The sequence below is a fragment of the Staurois parvus genome, unplaced genomic scaffold, assembly GCF_062004578.1.
Source record: "Staurois parvus isolate SC_StPar_1 unplaced genomic scaffold, SC_StPar_1.0 ptg001257l, whole genome shotgun sequence".
Lineage (NCBI taxonomy): Eukaryota > Metazoa > Chordata > Amphibia > Anura > Ranidae > Staurois > Staurois parvus.
Window position 1 is genome coordinate 453,487 of NW_028319053.1, and position 22,436 is coordinate 475,922.

At 44.7% G+C, this 22,436-nt stretch overlaps 1 protein-coding gene across 1 annotated transcript in view; it reads right to left on the reverse strand.

The window, feature by feature from the left end:
* The window catches only part of XPO5 (exportin 5), a gene marked incomplete at its 5' end in the record, with an annotated part of 66,080 nt that overhangs the window by 16,993 nt on the left and 26,651 nt on the right, over nucleotides 1–22,436 (reverse strand). The window contains 12 exon segments of the mRNA XM_089660654.1: nucleotides 895–977; nucleotides 3,567–3,659; nucleotides 3,774–3,868; nucleotides 4,900–4,925; nucleotides 7,254–7,351; nucleotides 10,664–10,800; nucleotides 10,875–10,971; nucleotides 11,052–11,152; nucleotides 12,697–12,878; nucleotides 17,572–17,671; nucleotides 17,754–17,950; nucleotides 18,204–18,293. Coding sequence (XP_089516780.1) covers nucleotides 895–977; nucleotides 3,567–3,659; nucleotides 3,774–3,868; nucleotides 4,900–4,925; nucleotides 7,254–7,351; nucleotides 10,664–10,800; nucleotides 10,875–10,971; nucleotides 11,052–11,152; nucleotides 12,697–12,878; nucleotides 17,572–17,671; nucleotides 17,754–17,950; nucleotides 18,204–18,293 — 1,299 coding nt within the window.

Genomic DNA, 22,436 nt, shown 5'->3' on the forward strand with positions numbered 1-22,436 from the left:
TGCACACTGACAGGCGGCACTGACAGGCAGCACTGATAGGTGGCACTGAAAGGCAGCTCAGATGGGCACTGATATGTGGCACTGATGAGCACTGACAGCTGGCACTGACACGAGGCACTGCTGGACACTGACAGGTGGCACTGCTGGGGCTACACTGATCATCAGGGCACACTGATCATCAGTGCTCTGATGATCAGTGTAGATGTCCCCTCCGAGGAATGACGATTACCGGCTCTCCTCTCCTCTCTTCTGTCAGCATGACAGCTCGTGAGTAGAGAAATGCAGATAACCGGCATTTCCCTGTTTACATGTGATCAGCTGTGATTGGACACAGCTGATCACACGACCGAGCCAACATCTTCGGCTCTTTCTGTAGATCGGTGATCCACTGTGTCCGAGGGACACAGCGCACTACCGATCGCCGCGCCCCTGGAGCCGCACATGCGCAGTGAGAATGGGAAGACGTCATATTACGTCCTCCCAGAACGAGGGAACCACCTTGCGCCCGTCATTGTACTATATGGCGGGCGGAAGGCGGTTAAAGTACCACTCAGCTCCAGTTTGTAAATGCTGAAGTCAGTGGGAGTGCTGATTGCCACTTTAAACAATCTGCTACCAGGCTTCAGAACTTCTTGAAGCTTGCTAAAAGCCCGCTAGCAGCTTGTCTAAAGTGGCAATTAGCACTACCATTAGGATCTGCGTTCAACATTTACAAACTGGAGCTGCATGGTACTTTAAAAGCTTCAAGAAAGCTAAAAGCCCTGCAAATACTTTGTCAAAGCTTGCGGTTCACACTGCTCTTACACAAGCTGAAGCCCGTGTGAGGCAGGCCTTAGAGATTCATCTTGGAGAACTCAGAAATTAAACAGTCTGCCCACCTGGATCAGAACTCACCTCACTTGACATCAGAAATTTCCCAAGATCGGTCAACTCCAGAGACCCGGGTAACGGCACTTCCAGGCTCATCTTCTCCTCATCTGCCAGGGAGCACAAACAGGTGATCAAGAGGGGCAAAAAAAGATACGGACAATATAAGAAGGGTGTCTCTAACACTGGGGTGACAAGACAACCTCAAGCCATTGCTATAGTCTGCCCTAACCTCGGCCACTTTTTCTGAATAGTTTGTTTCGTATGTGAAAACAAGAAGGAGGAATTCGTATACTGAACAATATAATTAAAGTGCTTGTAAAGCCTGAAGGGTTGTCTACAATTATGCATGAATGTAAAAAAAACCTCAAGTATGCAGCTCTCCCTGCAGCCCCCTCCCCCCAATACTTACCTGAGCCCGATCCAGCGATGTGCATGAGAGCAGCTACTGTCCCAGCTCTCTGCCTCCTCATTCGCTTAGACATAGCATTGGCTCCCGCTGATGTCAATCACAGCCAGTGAGGAGGAAGTGGAGGCTGAGCCAAGCCCTGTTCTTATGGACACACAGAGCACGCATGCACAAGTGCCTCAATAGCAAGAGGCTTGCTCTGGGATCATTCAGCAGGGGGGAGGAGCTAGCAGTGCCGGCAGGGGACCAACAAGAGGAGGATCAGGGCTGCTTTGTGTAAAATCCTAGGTAAGTATAACAGGTTTATTATTTAAAAAAAAAGCCTTTAATATCACTGTAAATATATTGCCATGCAATGTCAAATAGAGGTGTTAACCACTTCCTGTCTGGACACTTTCACCCCCTTCCAGTCCGGACACTTTCACCCCCTTCCAGTCCAGACACTTTCACCCCCTTCCTGTCCAGGCCAATTTTCAGCTTTCAGCGCTATCACACTTTGAATGACAATTGCGCGGTCATGCAACACTGTACCCATATGAATTTTTTAACATTTTTTTGAGACAGAAAAATCTTTATTTTGGTGGTATTTATTCACCACTGGGATTTTTATTTTTTTTGCTATGTAAATGAAAGTCCAAAAATTTTGGAAAAAAGTGTTTGTTTTTTTTTAATAAAATTTTGCAAATAAATATTATTTCATCATAAATCTTGGCCAAAATTTATTCCGTTATTTTTTTAGTAAAAAAAAAAAAATGCAAAATTAGTTTATAACCAAAAATTATAATTTTTTTTACATTTTTATTTTTTTATATTATTTTTTATTTTATTTTTTTACATACTGTCACCCTAGCAGTACAGTGTCACCATGGTGACACTGTACTACTTGTGGGGGGTGAAGATTTTTTTTTTTTTTACACTGATTGCTTTTACACCCATATAGGATGTAAAAGCAATCATTTCTCTTTCTCTCTGTCTGCATTCTTGCAGTCATTGAGAAGTACTGAGTGAGCTGTGATTGGTCACAGCTTGTCACATGGTACAAGGCTGTTGTGAATAGCCCTGTACCATGTGATCTCTGTGATCATTCACAGATTTCACACGTAGTAAGCAATGATGTCACAAGTGACATCTTGCTTACTACTTTGCATGTGATCACATGATCGGGACCTCGTATAGAGGTCCCGTCCGACGATCGGGGGTTTCACTGTGTCCAGAGGACACAGCGGGCACCGGATTGCGGTGCTGCACGCTCCCAGGGAGCGCGCACAGCTAGAAAAGGTGGGTGCCGTTTATGAACGGCAACCCGCCCCTGGACTGCCACCGCCCTGCCGTTTATAAACAGCAGGCGGACGGCAAGTGGTTAATCACCCTTAGCCCATTTGCTGCCTCAGACCTATGGCATACAGCAATGGGGGGGTTATATAAATCTGATAAACCAACTGTTGATTGTCCGATGGTAGCAATTTGGCACCTCTAACTACTGGATTGCCTCCAGGGGCCTCCCAGTAGCGCAGCCACTATTTTTCTTAGGCTCTGCTGTCCTATTGGTGCGCCCTGGAAATTTGGCTCCTAAAACCTTTGCATGACTGGCAAAAAAAAAAATAATCAGCTGACTGGGCAGAGGGTCCAAACACAAGACAGACCCAAAAAGGGCTCCGAGGACATGAGAGACTAAGATAATGACGTAACATTACCCCAGACTGCAGATGTAAGCAACACCAGAAGACACGTCCAGAACCTTTAAAAGAATGTGGGCACCGGAACCCCATCCCCCACCCCCCAATTCCCCCCCACCAAGACTGAGGAAGACAGTGCTGGAAAGATGGAAAATGGAGGATGAAAAACAGAAGCATACTGGTAGTGGGAGGAGTTATTGCAGGCTGGCCTACAGGGTTTTTTTTTGGTTTTGTGTCAATTTTATTTTTAACTTTACTCTTGATTTAGGATTTTCTTTCACTGTATTATACACGTCTTTGTTTTAGAGATAAACATTCAATATATGACAAAGGACTCCCAGAGCACCATGGGTTAGCTAAAGCAGTCACAAATTGCTATGAGTCTCTATTTGTCTGATTAAAATGTGGGACTGAGCAGCATGGAGTCACTGCTGTTATGCCTCATTCACAGCTGAAATGGAATCATGCTAATGATGTGGGATGTAAACATCATCTGCTGGCTATATAAAACACCACACGATATTTTTGTAATCCTGACCATAATGAAAGGCTATGTTTACAGTCACTATATCTCTTCAGAAATAAATGATGTTAATTATTCTATGTTCTCTTACCCTCTGCTTCAGGCTGATTCACACCCCGCAGTCCGTCCACCTCTGCTTTGTTTGTGCTTTGCTCACTGGTTTTCTTGGCCACGCAGCACGTAACTGGCATCATACAGAGAACAGGAGAAGAGGGACTCTTAATACCTGGTGCCATACACACACACGGGAAGAACACTGGTTCTACTTCTGTTATTTGCAAGTATCTAAAGGACTTACCAAGCAGATCCACCATTTCTCTGGTCAGCAGCCGTGTCAGCTCGATTTCCAGGATCTCTGATGATTCTGTGTTCAAGTCTCCATAATCTTCTCCACTGCTGAGAAAAACCATTACCCCTCAGTCAAATATGGCGACTGTTTCAGACAACATGCCCACTGCAACAGTTCGCCTCGGCCTAAGCCAAGAATGTAAGCACTGGAGGGCCCTAGAGCCCAGATATCAGCTTTTACATTTAGAAAAACGAGGTGCAATACTGAGCTCCATAGGTCCTCCATCCACAGGTCTCCGCCTCTCCCCCTCCCGTGCGCTGGTCTCCGCCTCTCCCCCTCCCGTGCGCTGGTCTCCGCCTCTCCCCCTCCCGTGCGCTGGTCTCCGCCTCTCCCCCTCCCGTGCGCTGGTCTCCGCCTCTCCCCCTCCCGTGCGCTGGTCTCCGCCTCTCCCCCTACCGCGCGCTGGTCTCCGCCTCTCCCCCTACCGCGCGCTGGTCTTCGCCTCTCCCCTTACCGTGCGCTGGTCCCCGCCTCTCCCCCTACCGTGAGCTGGTCTCCGGCTCTCCCCCCTCATCCATTGGTCTCCACCTCTCCCCCCATCCACTGGTCTCCGTCTCTCCTCCCTCATCCTCTGGTCTCCGTCTCTCCCCCCTCATCCACTGGTCTCCATCTCTCCCCCCTTATCCACTGGTCTCCATCTCTCCCCCCTTATCCACTGGTCTCCATCTCTCCCCCCTTATCCACTGGTCTCCATCTCTCCCCTCCATCCCATTTTTCTACTCCATACTTTCTTCCATCCCTTACCTCAATCTACCCATCCGTCTTTCTCCTCCTCCTGTCCTTTCATCTTTTCACTCCATCCATCCTTCCCACTTTTTTCTTCTCTCATCTAATTCCATAACCTGCCCTTCTCTGCTCATCTTTCTCCATCACCAGTCCTTCTCCAATCTTCCTCTTCCACACTCCACTAATTCTCTCCATCCATCCATTCTGCTCCACGCACCCTTCCATCTCACTCCCCTATATATTCATCCATCCTTCTCTTCCACCTTTCCTTCTATCTTCCTCCCCCTCCATCATCCATCCTCCTCCATCATTCTACTAATCCCCCCCCCCAGACCCGCTGAGTACTAACCTTGTTAACCATTTTTGTGACAATCTCTGGAAGAGACAAAAAAGGAGGATATGATTAAAAATTAGAACAGTTTTGTGGGTTATAATTTACATTTTTTTTCAAGTTTTGTAAAGCAAAATTTTATGTGAATTGCATGCAGCAAAACATTTTCCAAAAATATGTATTGCAGTAAGAATCTAAGTCACTGCTTGCAAAGCATGCTGGACTTTCCCAATTTCCTAATGAGAGCCCAGCATCACCTCTATGCGGTCTGCCAATGTGTTAATTCAATTCAAAAAGTCTCAAGGGTGCTACCTGCTTAAAGCAAGGGAAAAATAGGACCATTTTCCATATAGAAATTCATATTTACCTGATTAACATTACACATCATCTGTACCTTTATTTTAAGATGATCTAAAATTCCCCCCCCCCCCCCCAAGGTGCTTTTTTGGCTTTGTTGCAAAGCTGTGGCCTCCACTGGTATTTGCAGCCTATTAGATGAAATGAAACCCTGTTTAGCACTCAGTATACAAAGTCTTGGTAAAGAGCCCATCCAAGCCTAAGGGGACACAGTGCAGTGGTGCAGCCAGTGCTGCACAGATTTTCCTGTATCCTGTCTTCCGGGACACAGGACCTGGAAGACTGCTACCATCACTGTAGTAGTCATGGCTAAAATCTGCAGCTTATCCAGGCATCTGTTCAGCCATTCTTCAGTGGGCAGCACCGTGTCTGAATGGTTCGCACTTTCACCTGGCAGTACTAGGGTCGCTGGTTCAAATCCCAACCACGGCACCACCTGCCTGGAGTTTGCATGTTTTCCCTGTTCAGGTTTCCTCCGGGTACTCCAGTTTCCTTTCACAGTCCAAAGACATGCTGGTAGGTGAATTGGCTCCTGTTTAAATAGACCCTAGTATGTGTATGTATGAATGTGAGTTAGGGACCTTAGATTGTACGCCCCTTGAGGGTTAGGGACTGATGTGAATGTACAGTATATATGTAAAGTGCTGCGTAAATTGACGGCGCTATACCTGAAATAAATAAAAATAGATCTAATATATGTGTGTGTGTATATATATATATATATATATATATATATATATATATATATATATATATATATATACACATACATATACATATATATACATATACACACACACATATACCATATTTGCCGGCGTATAAGACGACTTTTTACCCCTTGAAAATCTTCTCAAAAGTCGGGGGTCGTCTTATACGCCGGTATACGGCATACTGACACTTTTAGGGGGGCGGCGCGATTTTCGCGGGGCCGAAAATCGAGTGCAGGGGACCAGCAGGTAAGTGTTCAGTGTAGAGGTGCTGCTGCAACCACATATGCTGTCTGCAGCAGCATCATACGAGAACAGGGTCAGTAAGTGTCAGTGGGAGGAATAGTGCCCCATCATTGGTGTCACTGATACTAATGATGGGGCACTATTCCTCCCACTGATACCAATGATGGGGCGCTATTCCTCCCACTGATACCAATGATGGGGCACTATTCCCCCCACTGACACCAATGATGGGGCACTATTCCTCCACTGACACCAATGATGGGGCACTATTCCTCCCACTGATACCAATGATGGGGCACTATTCCTCCACTGACAGCAACGATGGGGCACTATTCCTCCCCCCCACTGACACCAACGATGGGGCACTATTCCTCCCCCCCCCACTGACACCAACGATGGGGCACTATTCCTCCCCCCCACTGACACCAATGATGGGGCACTATTCCACCCCCCACTGACACCAATGATGGGACACCATTCCTCCCACTGACACCAATGTTGGGATACTATTCCCCCCACTGATACTAATGATGGGGCACTATTCCCCCCACTGATATCAATGTTGGGATACTATTCCCCCCACTGATACCAATGATGGGACACTATTCCTGCCACTGATACCAATGATGGGGCACTATTCCTCCCACTGATACCAATGATGGGGCACTATTCCTGCCACTGATACCAATGATGGGGCACTATTCCTATCACTGGTGTGCATTGGAAGAGGGGTAGTCTTATACGACGAGTATAGCCCAAACACTACATTTTAGCAGGAAAAGTAGGGGGTCGTCTTATACGTCGGCAAATACGGTATATACACACACACACACACACATATATACACATACATACACACACGTATATACACACAGTGTATAATATATATATACATACACACACACACACATATATACACACAGAGTAATATATATATATATATATATATATAGCGCTGAGTAAATTTACAGCGTTATACAAGTACCTGTAATAAATAAATAGTGTCAACATGGTGAAGAGCTCACTACTAACAGGACAGAAACCAAGCAGTTTTCTTACCTGGTGCAGGAAGTTCAGTAGCGGACCCACGATGGGGCATATAAGGCTCTCGTACCTCTCTGGAGGACAGGACAGGATAAGCGGCTTCACAAACAGACGTGCAGATAGGACGTTAAGGAAAAATAGGTGACCAGGCAACTGAATTACTAAAACTGGAGAGTGCAAAATCTGGTGCAGCTGAGAATGGTAGCCAATCAGCTTCTAACTTCAGCTTGTTTAAATAAGGTTGGACAAAATCTGGAAGCCGATTGGTTTCTTTGCAGAGCAGCACCAAATTATGCACTCTCCGGTTTTAGTAAATCAACCCCCGTATCTTGGCAAAAAGAATGTTCCAATCCCAATGTTTGTACATCAGAGGATCCTCTCCCCATACTGGCATATTATTGCTGTGACATCTATATCACCCCTCTCCGCCCCATTGACCATCTTACCCCTGTGCCACCTATATTCACCTCTCTTTGCTCTCTATATCACATTTTTAAAAACCTCTTCGCCCATCTGGTGCCATCCGATTACCCCTCTATAACCTTGAATCGCCTGGGGCTGCTGACATCACATCCAAGATGGTGGCGCACAGTGGAAGCTTAGGGCCTTTGGATGTCAACACAAAGGAGGCTTTTACGGGTAAATATCATGCATACAGTAAGGAAAAATACAAATATGGGAGCAGATTTACTAAACCTGGTGCACAGAATCTGGTACAGCTCTGCACAATAACCAATCAGCTTCTAAGTTTTTTTGTCAAAGCTTAACCACTTGCCCTCCAGAAGATTCCCTCCCCCCTTCCTGACCAGGCCATTTGCGATACGGCGCTGCGTTACTTTAACGGACAATTGCCCGGTCATGCAATGCTGTACCCAAATGAAATTGAGGTAGTTTTTTCCCCACAAATAGAGCTTTCTTTTGGTGGTATTCAATCACCTCTTCAGTTTTTACGTTAAAAAAAGACTGACAAATTTGGAGAAAAAAAAAAAAAATTATATATATATATATATATATATATATATATATATATATATATTTGGTTTTTTTTAAAAATCTATTTACGGCTATAAAACATATGATTGAACTGGATGGACTTTTGTCTTTTTTCAGCCAGACTAACTATATCCAATAAAAAAAAAAAAAAAAGTTAAAAATCAAATTTCTCCTTAAAATTTAGACCAAAAGGTATTCTGCTACATATTTTTGGTAAAAAAATCCCAATAATTGTATATTGATTAGTTTGCGCAAAAATGATAGCATCTACAAATTATGGTACATATACTGGAATGTTTTTTTTTTTATACTAGTAATGGCGGCGATCAGCGACTTTTAGCGGGACTGTGATATTGCGGCAGACATTTTTATACTGACGCTTTGTGGGAACCAGCGACACTAATACAGTGATCAGCGCTAAAAATATGCTCTGATCACTGTACTAATGACACTGGTTGGGAAGGGGTTAACATCTAGTGTGAACAAAGGGTTAAGTGTGCGCCTAGCTATGTGCTTGGTGTACACTAGGTGGTGCTTTTACTAGGGAAAGCGATGGATCAGGTTCTCAGCTCTGCGGAGAGACACGATTCATGACTCCTTCCTGTCGCAACAAAGCTATGGCTTTGTAAACATAGCCGTAGCCTTGCTCGACGATCTGCAGGTGCCATAGATAGTTTTGTGCTGTGACGGTTCACAACAGAAGATTTCCTCCAGCGGCGGGTGCACCCCCAGGTGGCGGGAGTGCAAAATCACGTATATTTACGTGATTTTTATTTACAGGAATGCCACCCTGTAGCAGTAAACCCGCTATAGAGCAGAGGGAAAGTGGCTAATTGAACAAGATGAAATTAGAAGCCGATTGGTTATTATGCACAGCTGCACCAGAATTGGTAAACCTCCCCCATAATCTTATGGCAAGAATTGTTGAAATGATCTGCTTACAGAGTCTCTTAACCACTTCCCAACCGGCCGTTGCATATGAACGGCCAGACGGTGGCAGTGCAGGGTCGGGTGGCCATTTATAAATGGCCTCCCTGCACCCTGCTTGTGTGTGCTCCCTGGGAGCGCGCAGCACCGCAATCCGGTGCCCGCTGTGTCCTCCGGACACAGTGAACCACCGATAGTCGGACGGGACCTCTGTACGAGGTCCCGATCATGTGATCACTGATTGGCCAATCAGTGATCACATGCAAAGTAGTAAGCAAGATATCACTTCTGACATCATTGCTTACTACGTGTGAAATCTGTGAATGATCACAGAGGTCACATGGTACAGGGCTATTCACAACAGCCTTGTACCTTGTGACAAGCTGTGACCAATCACAGCTCACTCAGTACTTCTCAATGAGTGCAAGAATGCAGACAGAGAGAAGGAGAAATTATTGCTTTTACATCCTATATGGGTGTAAAAGCAATCAGTGTAAAAAAAAAAATAATAAATCTTCCTCACCCCCCACAAGTAGTACAGTGTCACCATGGTGACACTGTACTGCTAGGGTGGCCATATATAAAAAATAAAAAATATAAAAAATAAAGTAAAAATGTAAAAAAAAAAGTTTAAAAATTATAATTTTTGGTGATGAACTAATTTAGATTTTTTTTTTTTACTAAAAAGATAATGGAATAAATTTTGGCAAAGATTTCTGATGAAATATTATTTATTTGCAAAATTTTATAAAAAAAAACACTTTTTCAAAATTTTTGGACTCTTTCATTTACATAGCAAAAAAAATAAAAATCCCAGCGGTGAATAAAAACCACCAAAATAAAGCTTTATTTGTCTCAAAAAATGGTAAAAAATTCATTTGGGTACAGTGTTGCATGACTGCGCAATTGTCATTCAAAGTGTGATAGCGCTGAAAGCTGAAAATTGCCCTGGTCAGGAAGGGGGTAAAAGTGTCCGGTCTGGAAGTGGTTAAAGAGCTCTGTCCCTGTGTCTCTGCAACCCTTCCCCCATCTTCACCCCACCCATGTTCCAACTACTAATCTTACCTGCACTCCTTCACCATGACCTGCTCTAGTGTGACAGACCTGGGGCCTAACAGCCAATTTCTGGCCCTAAGTACTGTCACATGACAGATGAAACGATATCGCTGTTCTAATGCAGCACAGACACTGCAAGTTTTAGCACCGGCTGCACCACAGGAAGGAGCGTGGTCAAGGGGAGTATATGGGGGGACAGGGGGCTTTGCGACGACAATGTCACTTTGCCCTGTGTGGACACGGTGACAAATGTCTTTTTAATGCTCAATGAATTGTACTTGATATCTATATATCAAAGTGCTTTTGTACAGACACTGTTTAAATTGAAAATAAATAAAAATACAGTTGACCTAAAATAGAAGTGCCAATGCCCACATCCCTCCTTCCACCCTACCCTCCATGCATCAGGGCCAAATTCCCTCCCAAATCTCTCCAGCACTGAAGGATATGCAGCATGGCTCGCAGGCGGAAGTCCGGTACATTGCTGAGATTGCAGAAGGCCGAATTAACCAGGCGAGTGGCCAGATCCGGAATAGAATAAAAGTCCTGCGACAAGGATGGTCCGAGGTTTCCCATGACCTGGTAACTGAAATGGGGATAAATTAATGAGAACTCCGCCATCGGGAACAGAACACATAACTGTGGCAGAGCAGGACTCACCAGCTGTCATACATGGTGCAGAAGAAGCCTTGCATCCTCTCCTCGGAGCTCCGGTACACGGGGACGTCATATGTGTCCAGGACGGGCTGTGTCAACCCTACAAGTGGAATACAACATCAGGGAGTGGAAAGACGCATATAAATCTCTGCATACAACTATCACAGGCCTGTTACTTACCCAAGATGCACTTCTTCTCCATCTCCATCACATCCAAACACTTGGCATAGAAATCACCCATCTTCTGGACAACCTCTGGAAGGTACAGATTGTTGAATGACCTGAGGAGAAGAAAGACGGTGTACCGGGTCAAAGAATGAGAAAGGTTAGAGGCACTTTGGGTTGGGTAGGTAATTATTTAGATGAGGAAGCGCATGTATGAGGAATGGTCATTTAAGGTGAACCTGTCAACTTGATTGCTGCTGCTCTCCTGCATTGTGAACACAGGAGGTCGGCCACTTGGCACCTGCGCTATTCTAGGAGTCTCCCATTCATTTCTAAAGCACTTGGCAAGACAGTGGGGTTGATTTACTAAAACTGGAGTGCAAAATCTGGTGCAGCTGTGCATGGTAGCCAATCAGCTTCTAACTTCAGCTAACTCAATTAACCACCTCCTATCCGGCCCATGTATATAAATGGCTGGACGGTGGCAGTGCAGGGTCGGGTGGCCATTTATAAACGGCCTCCCTGCACCCTGCTTGTGCGCACTCCCTTGGAGCGCACAGCACCGCGATCCGGTGCCCGCTGTGTCCTCCGGACACAGTAGAATACCGATCGTCAGACGGGACCTCGGTGTAAGGTCCCGATCATGTGATCACTAATTGGCCAATCAGTGATCACATGCAGAGTAGTAAGCAAGATGTCACTTCTGACATCATTGCTTACTACGTGTGAAATCTGTGAATGATCACAGAGGTCACATGGTACAGGGCTATTCACAACAGCCTTGTACCAGGTGACAAGCTGTGACCAATCACAGGTCACACAGTAGTTCTCAATGGCTGCAAGAATGCAGCTAGAGAGAAGGAGAAATGATTGCTTTTACAGCCTTTATGGGTGTAAAAGTAATCAGTGTAAAAAAAAAAAAAAATCATCTCCCCCCCACAAGTAGTATAGTGTCACCATGGTGACACTGTACTGCTAGGGTGACAGTATGTTAAAAAAAATATAAAAACAAATTTAAAAAAAAGGTTTAAAAATTATAATTTTTCGTTATAAACTAATTTGGGTTATTGCATTTTTTTTTTTTACTAAAAAGATAACAGAATAAATTTTGGCCAAGATTTATGATGAAATATTTATTTGCACAATTTATTAGAAAAACACTTTTTTTCAAAATCTTTGGACATTTTCATTTACATAGCATAAAAAATAAAAATCCCAGTGGTGAATAAATACCACCAATATAAACTTTATCTGTCTGAAAAAAATGCTAACAAATTCATATGGGTACAGTGTTGCATGACCGTGTAATTGTCATTCAACGTGTGATAGCGCTGAAAGCTGAAAATTGGCATGGACAGGAAGAGGGTAAATGTGCCCGGACTGGAAGGGGGTGAAAGTGTCCGGACTGGAAGTGGTTAAGCTTTGACACTAAAACCTGGAAGCTGATTGGTTACTATTCAGAGCTGCACCAGATTTTTCACTCCATGCAGTTTTAGTAAATCAATCCCAGTGAGTTACAGTTTTGACTTTAGTTTGTCTTTAAATGCGCACGCTCCAGGATGCCAATCCTCATCCTCGCTTCACTACCATGGAACAAGCTTGCAAGGAGGATACCCCTGGCTGTATATTCACAGAATGAAGAATGGGAGCAGACACTCACCGCACCAGGGAGAGGATGCTGTCCAGAAGTTTTAGCACATGCTCACTGCACGGGTTGCGATAAATGGGGTTTCCTTCTGGAGTGTAACCAACGACAAATCCGCCAGCTTTTGCTGTCTCTGGATCACTGGGCCATCGGGCTCTTCGCAGCACCCCTTCCACCGTATACAAGGCGAAACTCAGCTGTCAACACAAAAATATGCAGAAAGACAGCAGATGTGAGATTACCGAAGAGGAACATTATCAAGTTCATGACTGGAGACATCAGAAGCCTATCATTCAGAGCAGAGATCTCAGTCCGGAGGTGGATAACAAGGGTGAAGGGGACAAGGGTATGGTGCACAGAACCTAAGAGGTGGGAAAAAAAAAGCAGCACCTACCATGAATTGAGAAAATATACTGCTGCTTTTTATGCATATATGCTATTCAAAAACAGTCATTGGTTTGGGGAGCTTTTTGTGTTTCGGGAGTCGAACTCCTTTCCTCAGAGCAATAGATAAGACGCAATGCATAAGGATGGTTCTTACCCATTAGCCACCCGGCCTATAGCCGTTTGGCGGCCGCAAAAGTGCTGCAGATTTCCGGGGTATACGCCATTTGGCATCCTCCCGCACATGCGCGGTTGCAGAGCAGCGCAGCAGCGCGATCTGTCACTAGCCGTGTACCTCGGACACGGCCGATGACAGATCTGAGTACCGGCCCCCGTTGCAGGTACCATGTGACCTGCTGTGACCAATCACAGCAGGTCACATGACAGTTGTATACAATGGATGGCTTCATTCATGTCATCCATTGTATACTAGTGCCTAGCTGTGAATGGTCACAGCAGGTCACATGCACATGTCATGTGATTAGCTGTGGCCAAATCACAGCCAAGCACAAAAAAAAAAAACAAAAAACCCTGAATTAATCGATTTCATTCAGGTAAATGCTTGCTTATAGCAAAGGAATTCTTTGCTATAAGCAAATTATACTGATCACGTCCCCAAAGTAGTACAATTTTACTATGGTAACATTGTACTACTTTGGTCATAGTAAAATATGAAATAAAAATTAAAAAAAAGTAATAAAAAATTAAAAATAATAAAAAAAAATATATATATTTTTTTTTTCATACTGTCACCAGTCAGTGTCCCTGATCACTGCCATGCCAGTTATATGATGACGCTGTACTGCACTGGTGACAGTATGTAAAAAAAAAATAGTGAATATAATTTTTTTAATTTTTTCATTTTCCGAAAAATTATGACAAAAAAAATACAACTTCAAAAAACTCGCCATTCCTCTTATGAAGTACGTCGGACTGTCTACTCTGCACAAAGGGGTAATTTGGGGGATATCTGTACTGTCCTGACATTTGGGGGATATCTGTACTGTCCTGACATTTGGGGGATATCTGTACTATTCTGACTTTCTTGGACCTCAAATTAGATTGGCCGTCAGTACTTCAGGATTGATCAATATTCAGATCTATCCCATAGTTTGTGAACTACAAACTAAGTAATACATCCTAATTTGGGTTATTTTCACCAAAGACATGTAGCAGAATACATCTCGGCCTAAATTTATGAAGAACAATTATTTATTTGTAAACTTTTATAACCGAAACATAGAAAAATGTGTTTTTTTTTCAAAATTTGCGGAATTAATTTAGCAAAAAATAAAAACCCCAGCGGTGATTAAATACCACCAAAAGAAAGCTCTAGTTGTGTGAAGAAAATTATAAAATTTTAGTTTGGGTACAATGTTGTATGACCGCGCAATTGTCATTCAAAGTGTGAGAGCGCTGAAACCTGAAAACTGGCCTGGGCAGGAAGGGGGAAAATTGCCCGGTATGAAAATGGTTAAATATGAAACTAAGTGATGAGACTCCAGCCATTCCCTCTCTGTGCAAAAAAAGGGGGCGGAATCCTGCGAGTGATACCCTAAAAGAGGAGTTGTCCCAAACTTAAATGGGCATATAGTAGATGACTGTAATACGGCAATAAAAAGTGCTTACCAGATGGACTGATCACAGCGCCTAGGATATACTGTAAATGTGACTTTACTCTGTGCATCTACAATGCACAAGGATGAAACTGATCTGCTCCTTTAAACTGCAAAGACACCTGGCTCTATTTGGGGTAGATGAACGGGCTGACTGTCATGGCGTCTAAACTGTATGTATAAATGAGCATGCCAATACAAATGTGTGGCACTGGATTCCGGAAGCATGTAAAACGATCCGCGGACATTGCGCATGCGTGCTGGGTGAATGTGTCGATCGCGCATGCGCAGAAGCTTTCATCACTCTCCGGCCAATATCTGGAAGTGACTAATGCTGATGGTGGAAGTGTGCAATGAAGGGGGGGCGCGAGTATTGGCAAATACAGTGGCCTCCGATAAAGGAGACAACAGCGGCGCTATTAAAAGCCCAAAATTAATTTATAGAAAGAGGATCAGAATGATCTTAAAAAGAGAGGAGGGAAACAAAAAAGCCCAGGATACACTCCATGAGAACACAGAGAGATGAGGGAGGGTCTCCACTACCGCCAAGTACCCGAGATTATTAATGGCATTGATAAATAGTCATAAAAGTACTGATAATAACAGAACAATTTGCATTTGAAATAGCATATAAAAAAAAAAGCATATAAAAAAATATAAAATTTCACAATATATAAAAAAAAAAAATAATATATCAATAAAAATGTCTAAAAAATATACTGAAATGAACGTAAAAGCATATATATATTCAAAAAGCATAAAAGGAGGACAACATACAGGTGAAACTCGAAAAAGGAGAATATGGTGCAAAAGTTCATTTATTTCAGTGCAGCAACTTAAAAGGTGAAACCAATATATGAGACTCATTACATGCAAAGCAAGATAGTTCAAGCCATGATTTGTCATCATTGTGATGATTATGGCTTACAGCTCATGAAAACCCCAAATCCACAATCTCAGAAAATGGGAATATTGTGAAAAGGTGGAATAATCTCGGCTCAAAGTGTCCCACTCTAATCAGATAAGTCAGCCATAACACCTGCAAAGGGTTCCTGAGCCTTTAAATGGTCTCTCAGTCTGGTTCAGTAGGAATCACAATCATGGGAAAGACTGCTGACCTGACACCATCACTGACACCCTCCATAAGGAGCGAAAGCCTCAAAAGGTAATTGCAGAAAAAGTTGGATGTTCCCAAAGTGCTGTATCAAAGTACATTAATAGAGAGTTATGTGGAAGGGAAAAGTGTGGAAGAAAAAGGTGCACAAGCAGCAGGGATGACCGCAGCCTGGAGAGGATTGTCAGGAAAAGGCCATACAAAAAAGTGTTGGGGACTTTCACAAGGAGTGGACTGAGGCTGGAGTCAGTGCATCAAGAGCCACCACACACAGACGGATGCTGGACATGGGCTTCAAATGTCGTATTCCTCTTGTCAAGCTGCTCCTGAACAATAAACAATGTCAGAAGCGTCTTACCTGAGCTAAAGAAAAACAGACCTCATCTGTTGCTCAGTGGTCCAAAGTCCTCTTTTCTGATGAGAGCAACTTTTGCATCTCATTTGGAAACCAAGGACCCCGAGTATGGAGGAAGAATGGAGAGGCCCAAGGACCCCGAGTATGGAGGAAGAATGGAGAGGCACAAGGACCCCGAGTATGGAGGAAGAATGGAGAGGCCCAAGTACCCCGAGTATGGAGGAAGAATGGAGAGGCCCAAGGACCCCGAGTATGGAGGAAGAATGGAGAGGCACAAGGACCCCGAGTATGGAGGAAGAATGGAGAGGCACACACTGCAAGATGCTTGAAGTCCAGTGTGAGGTTTCCACTGTCTGTGTTGATTTGGGGAGCCATGTCATCTGCTGGTGTTGGCCCACTGTGCTTCATTAAGTCCAGGGTCAACGCAGCCGTCTACCAGGAGATTTTGGAGCACTTCATGCTTCCTTCCACAGACGAGCTTTATGGGGATGCTGACTTCATTTTCCAGCAGGACTTGGCACCGCCCACACTGCCAAAAGCACCAAAACCTGGTTCAATGACCGTGGGATTACTGTGCTTGATTGGCCAGCAAACTCGCCTGACCTGAACTCCATAGAGAATCTATGGGGCATTGCCAAGAGAAAGATGACAGACATGAGACCGAACAATGCAGAAGAGCTGAAGGCCGCTATTGAAGCATCCTGGTCTTCCATAACACCTCAGCAGTGCCACAGGCTGATAGCTTCCATGCCACGCCGCATTGAGGCAGTAATTGCTGCAAAAGGGGCCCAAACCAAGTACTGAGTACATATGCATGCTTCTACTTTTCAGAGGTCCGATATTGTTCTATGTACAATCCGTGTTTTATTGATTGCATGGAATATTCTCATTTGAGCTGTAAGCCATAATCCTCACAATGATGACAAATCACGGCTTGAACTATCTTGCTTTGCATGTAATGAGTCTCATATATTAGTTTCACCTTTTAAGTTGCTGCACTGAAATAAATGAACTTTTGCACCATATTCTAATTTTTCGAGTTTCACCAGTACTTGTTAACCCTTTTACCCGAGGACTTCCACTGCCCATGACTGGCATCTTTGACTCCTTGTCTCTGTTTTTATGACCTTTTTGGTTTGTGAGTATGCTTTTCCTGCCTCAAGTGGTTAAACAGGTTTCACCAAGGTTACACCATTATGGATGCAAGCAGACAGTAGGTACTCACCTGAGAGGGAGCAACAGTGGACAGTGGGCGCTAACCTGGCAGCAAGTACTCAACTGAGAGTGGGTCACAGTTGACAGTGGGCACTAGCGTGGCTGAATGTCATACCTGGCGCTAACATGGCAGAATGTCATACCTGGCAGTGGGTGATAGTGCACATCAACCTGGCAGCGGGTTATAGCAGACAGTGGACACTTACCTGAGAGCGGTTGGCCTGGCATGGACTCTCCACTTCCTCCAGTCCTTTCAGGATTTCAGCTCCCACATAAGAAATTAATTCTTCAGGGGAGGAGATGGCTCTGTGAGGACAGAATTTCAATCATCAGGACCTTCCACCATATATTATAAAGCACATTGTTTTTGTACACAGAATCCTCTCACCTTTGAATTTCCTGGGATGACCAGACAGAGATGGCCGGACTCAGCAGCTGCGCCAGGAAGTCTCGCTGCTTCTCGTAGTTGTTGAAGTGGTTGCTGATCATCACCTGGGCTTCCAGCATGGAATATTTCTCCATTTGAGTGAGACGCTCATCCATAAACAGGAGCGTGGCGTGTGAGCTTAGGAGGGTAAAGTGAGGCTGAAGGATGAGGATACAGGAGGTTAGCAAAAATGCTGTGAGCCCATGGCTTGCCACACCAAAAATGGGTCACTAAGGGGTTCGTCATGTGATAAATCATGATACATGTGCATGCCACCCCTCTCCACACCCAGGCCACATAGACCATACAGGCTTATTAAAATTGGGTCGCTAAATGGGTTCTTGTTATGCGATAGATGACTTACAAAGCAGAACCAACCCACACCCAGTCCACATGGACCACACCACATACCAGAACCAGATCCGGAGTATCGCGGCAAATCTTGATAATGGAAGCGCAGGCATGACGGCGGACGGCCTTTACTGAGCGGGTCCGGGGGCCCTAGGGGACAAGAACAGTTAAATGGGCTACATGGCAAGATTACAGAGACAAAAGAGGACTTCAGTTCAGATTGGGACTGACCCTTATAAACATTTATGATAGTTTCTATATTGCCCTCTTGTAGTTGTAGCCCCAGTGAATGGGGGCCCTCAAACCCCTGAAGTGCTTCTGGTAAACCTAACTTGAACCACTTTGGCCCCAGAACCTTCTTCTCCCTTTCCAGAGGAGTCTGTTGCCCACCATATAAAACTTTCCACTTTTGTGGTCTTCCTTAACCAGTTGCCGACCGCAGGTAGCTGAATGACGGCTGCACTGCGGCCGGCCAGTTCTGGTAGGTCATCATATGACGTCCTACCAGAACATGCTCTCCTGCGCGCCCCCCGGGGGCGCACACCAGGCGATCTCCGTAATCTCTGTGTCCTACGGACATGGCTGATCACGTGATGTGACACGCTGATCACCGGGTAATGCAATTGCCAGGTTCTCGGCTGCACTTTCCTCACGCTGTCAGAGCGTGAGGAAGGTACTGCCGAGACTCGGCAGTTGTCAGAGCGGGGATCGGCACCCATCATCAGTGCCCTGATCGGTGCCCAGCAGTGCCACCCGACAGTTCCGCCCACAAGTGCCCAGCAGTGCCACCCACCAGTTCCGCCCACAAGTGCCCAGCAGTGCCACCCAACAGTTCCGCCCACAAGTGCCCAGCAGTGCCGCCCACAAGTGCCCAGCAGTGCCGCCCACAAGTGCCCAGCAGTGCCGCACACCAGTTCTGCCCACAAGTGCCCAGCAGTGCCTACCACCAGTTATGCCCACAAGTGCCCAGCAGTGCCGCCCACAAGTGCCCAGCAGTGCCGCCCACAAGTGCCCAGCAGTGCCGCCCACAAGTGCCCAGCAGTGCCTCCCACCAGTTCCGCCCACAAGTGTCCAGCAGTGCCACCCACAAGTGCCGACTATCAGTACCCATCATCAGTGCTGCCTATCAGTGCAGCCTCATCAATGCACATCAGTGAAGGAGAGAAATTACCTGTTTGCAAAAAGTTATAAAAGAAACAAAGACATTTTTTTTTTTTACAAATTTTTTGCGCTTTTTTTGTTTATAGCGCAAAAAATAAACACCCAGCTGCAAGTAAATAACACCAAAAGAAAGCTCTATTTGTGAGAAAAAAAATTATAAAAATTTCATATGAGTACAATGTTGCATGACCGCACAATTGTCATTCAAAGTGTGACCGCTGAAAGCTGAAAATTGGCCTGGTAAGTAAAGGGGTAGAAGTGCCCTGTAGACAAGGGGTTAAAGCGCAACTTCACCCTCTCAGTCAACACTGACCATTTTTAATCCCTATCCTGCTAGCATTGGTAAATAGATAAGTAAATATAATATACTTTTGTTTGAACTTTTTTTTTTTTTTTACCTTTCTTTAGTTACTTCCTGGTTTCTATGCCTAGGCAAATGATGTCATACAACCCAGGAGTCTTCAGAAGGGGAGGAGGGCTTTTCTAAGCTAAGCTGAGCTAAGAGCAAATGGATTCCATACATGTACAAGCTACATGAATCATCTGCCCTTACTCAAGATGGTCGTGGCCAGAAATGCTAGGGGGGGGGTGTTTTTAATGTGACTTCTCAGCAAAATAAAGCATGGAGACATGGAGGGATGGGCGAGTTTGATTTAAATATTAAAAATTAAACAGCATTTTTGCTTTGTGGGGCTCAGTTGCGGTGAAGTTCTGCTTTAAATGTATAATTTTTTTTCTTTATTGGTACAGAAAGGGATTTGATTTGGAAACAGATTTTGATCCTTATATTTTTCATTTTCTAGATTTTAAATTTGAGAAAAATAGGAAGTAGAAAAAAAAAATTACTTTCTTGTAATTTTTTCCCCCAATGCAAGTTTATCAAGCTTGTGATTACAAAAATTCAAAATGTGTCACACACTTAGATGCCAACATGGTAAACGCAAATGTCATGTGCACCATCTGATGGGGGGACCGAATGATTAATGCAGAGAGGAAAAAGTTGTTTTTTTAACCACGTCAAGTCCGGACACGTTCCCCCCCCTTCCAGTCCGGACACATTCCCCCCCCTTCCAGTCCGGACACATTCCCCCCCCTTCCAGTCCGGACACATTCCCCCCCCCTTCCAGTCCGGACACATTCCCCCCCCCCTTCCAGTCCGGACACATTCCCCCCCCCCTTCCAGTCCGGACACATTCCCCCCCCCCTTCCAGTCCGGACACATTCCCCCCCCCTTCCAGTCCGGACACATTCCCCCCCCCCCCTTCCAGTCCGGACACATTCCCCCCCCCCCCTTCCAGTCCGGACACATTCCCCCCCCCCTTCCAGTCCGGACACATTCCCCCCCCCCTTCCAGTCCGGACACATTCCCCCCCCCCCTTCCAGTCCGGACACATTCCCCCCCCCCCTTCCAGTCCGGACACATTCCCCCCCCCCCTTCCAGTCCGGACACATTCCCCCCCCCTTCCAGTCCAGACACATTCCCCCCCCCTTCCAGTCCGGACACTTTCCCCCCCTTCCAGTCCGGACACTTTCCCCCCCTTCCAGTCCGGACACTTTCCCCCCCTTCCAGTCCGGACACTTTCACCCCCCTTCCAGTCCGGACACTTTCACCCCCTTCCAGTCCGGACACTTCCCCCCCCCCCCTTCCAGTCCAGACACTTTCCCCCCCCTTCCAGTCCGGACACTTTCACCCCCCTTCCAGTCCGGACACTTTCACCCCCCTTCCAGTCCGGACACTTTCCCCCCCTTCCAGTCCAGACACTTTCACCCCTTTCCAGACCGGACACTTTCACCCCCTTCCTGTCCAGGCCAATTTCCAGCTTTCAGCGTTGTCACACTTTGAATGACAATTGCGCGGTCATGCAACACTGTACCCATATGAATTTTTTAGCATTTTTTTGAGACGGAGAAAACTTTATTTTGGTGGTATTTATTCACCGCTGGGATTTAAATTTTTTTTGCTATATAAATGAAAAAGTCCAAAAATTTTGAAAAAAAGTGTTTCTTATAAAATTTTGCAAATAAATAAGCTTTCTTCATAAATCTTGGCCAAAATATATTCGGCTATCTTTGTAGTAAAAAAAAAAAAAAAAATTAACCCAAATTAGTTTATAACCAAAAATTATATTTTTTCAAAATGTTTCTTTTACATTTTTATTTTTTTTATATTATTTATGGTTTTGTTTTTTTACATGCTGTCACCCTAGCAGCACAGTGTCACCATAGTGACACTGTACTACTTGTGGGGGGTGAAGATTTTTTTTTTCACACCATTCAGAGAATGCCGAGTATGATATATAGTTACATCAATCCACGCCGAACCGATGTAACAATGTACAAAATATCCATATCTGAAATAAAATCTAAAAATTTTCAGAGTTTACAAAACTTGTCCAGGACTTTCCTCACCATACACCCCATTATTATGGGGTGCACCTTACTGTCTCAGTGAAATCCCATCATTACCTGTCCGTCTCCCACATGGACAAGCGAGGTGGAATCTCCCTAACCACAGACAGCATTTAAAACATGCCATTTATATATGTTTTTGTTTGTTTTGTTTTTTTTAATTCATATTGGATAGCCATGAGGTAGTCATGTCTATCCAATATGAATTAAAAAAAAAGCACAAATTTAATGATACTATTGTATACATATTTGATCTTACATACAGTATATAGGCACTGATCCCTGTCTGTAGCCTGCCGATGAATTACCTTGCTGAAATATCTACCAAACATGGTCAGTCTGAATAATAAGTGTCTATGCAGTTTCTAATGAGATGAAACCTCCACAATGCTCCAGGTAGCCCGAGACCATGAGAGCTTTGCCTACAGGTTAAAGTGTTACTAAACCCACAACAGTGAAATCAGTCTGTATATGTAATAAAGCATGCTTGGTATACTCATTATGGAACCTAAGGGGTTAATCCTTCACACTGTGTAAAAAGGCTGTTTGATCCTGTCTTCTCTGATCCTTCCCTTCTACAGTTCCCAATCCATCTGCCATACCAGAGAGGTGCAGTGGCAAGAATACACAAGCTCTGTTTGGGGTGTATTGCTAGAGGGTTTTTTTTTTGTACATATGATCACAGGGTCAATCACAACTGTCCAGTCAGAGGTTCAGGTTTTA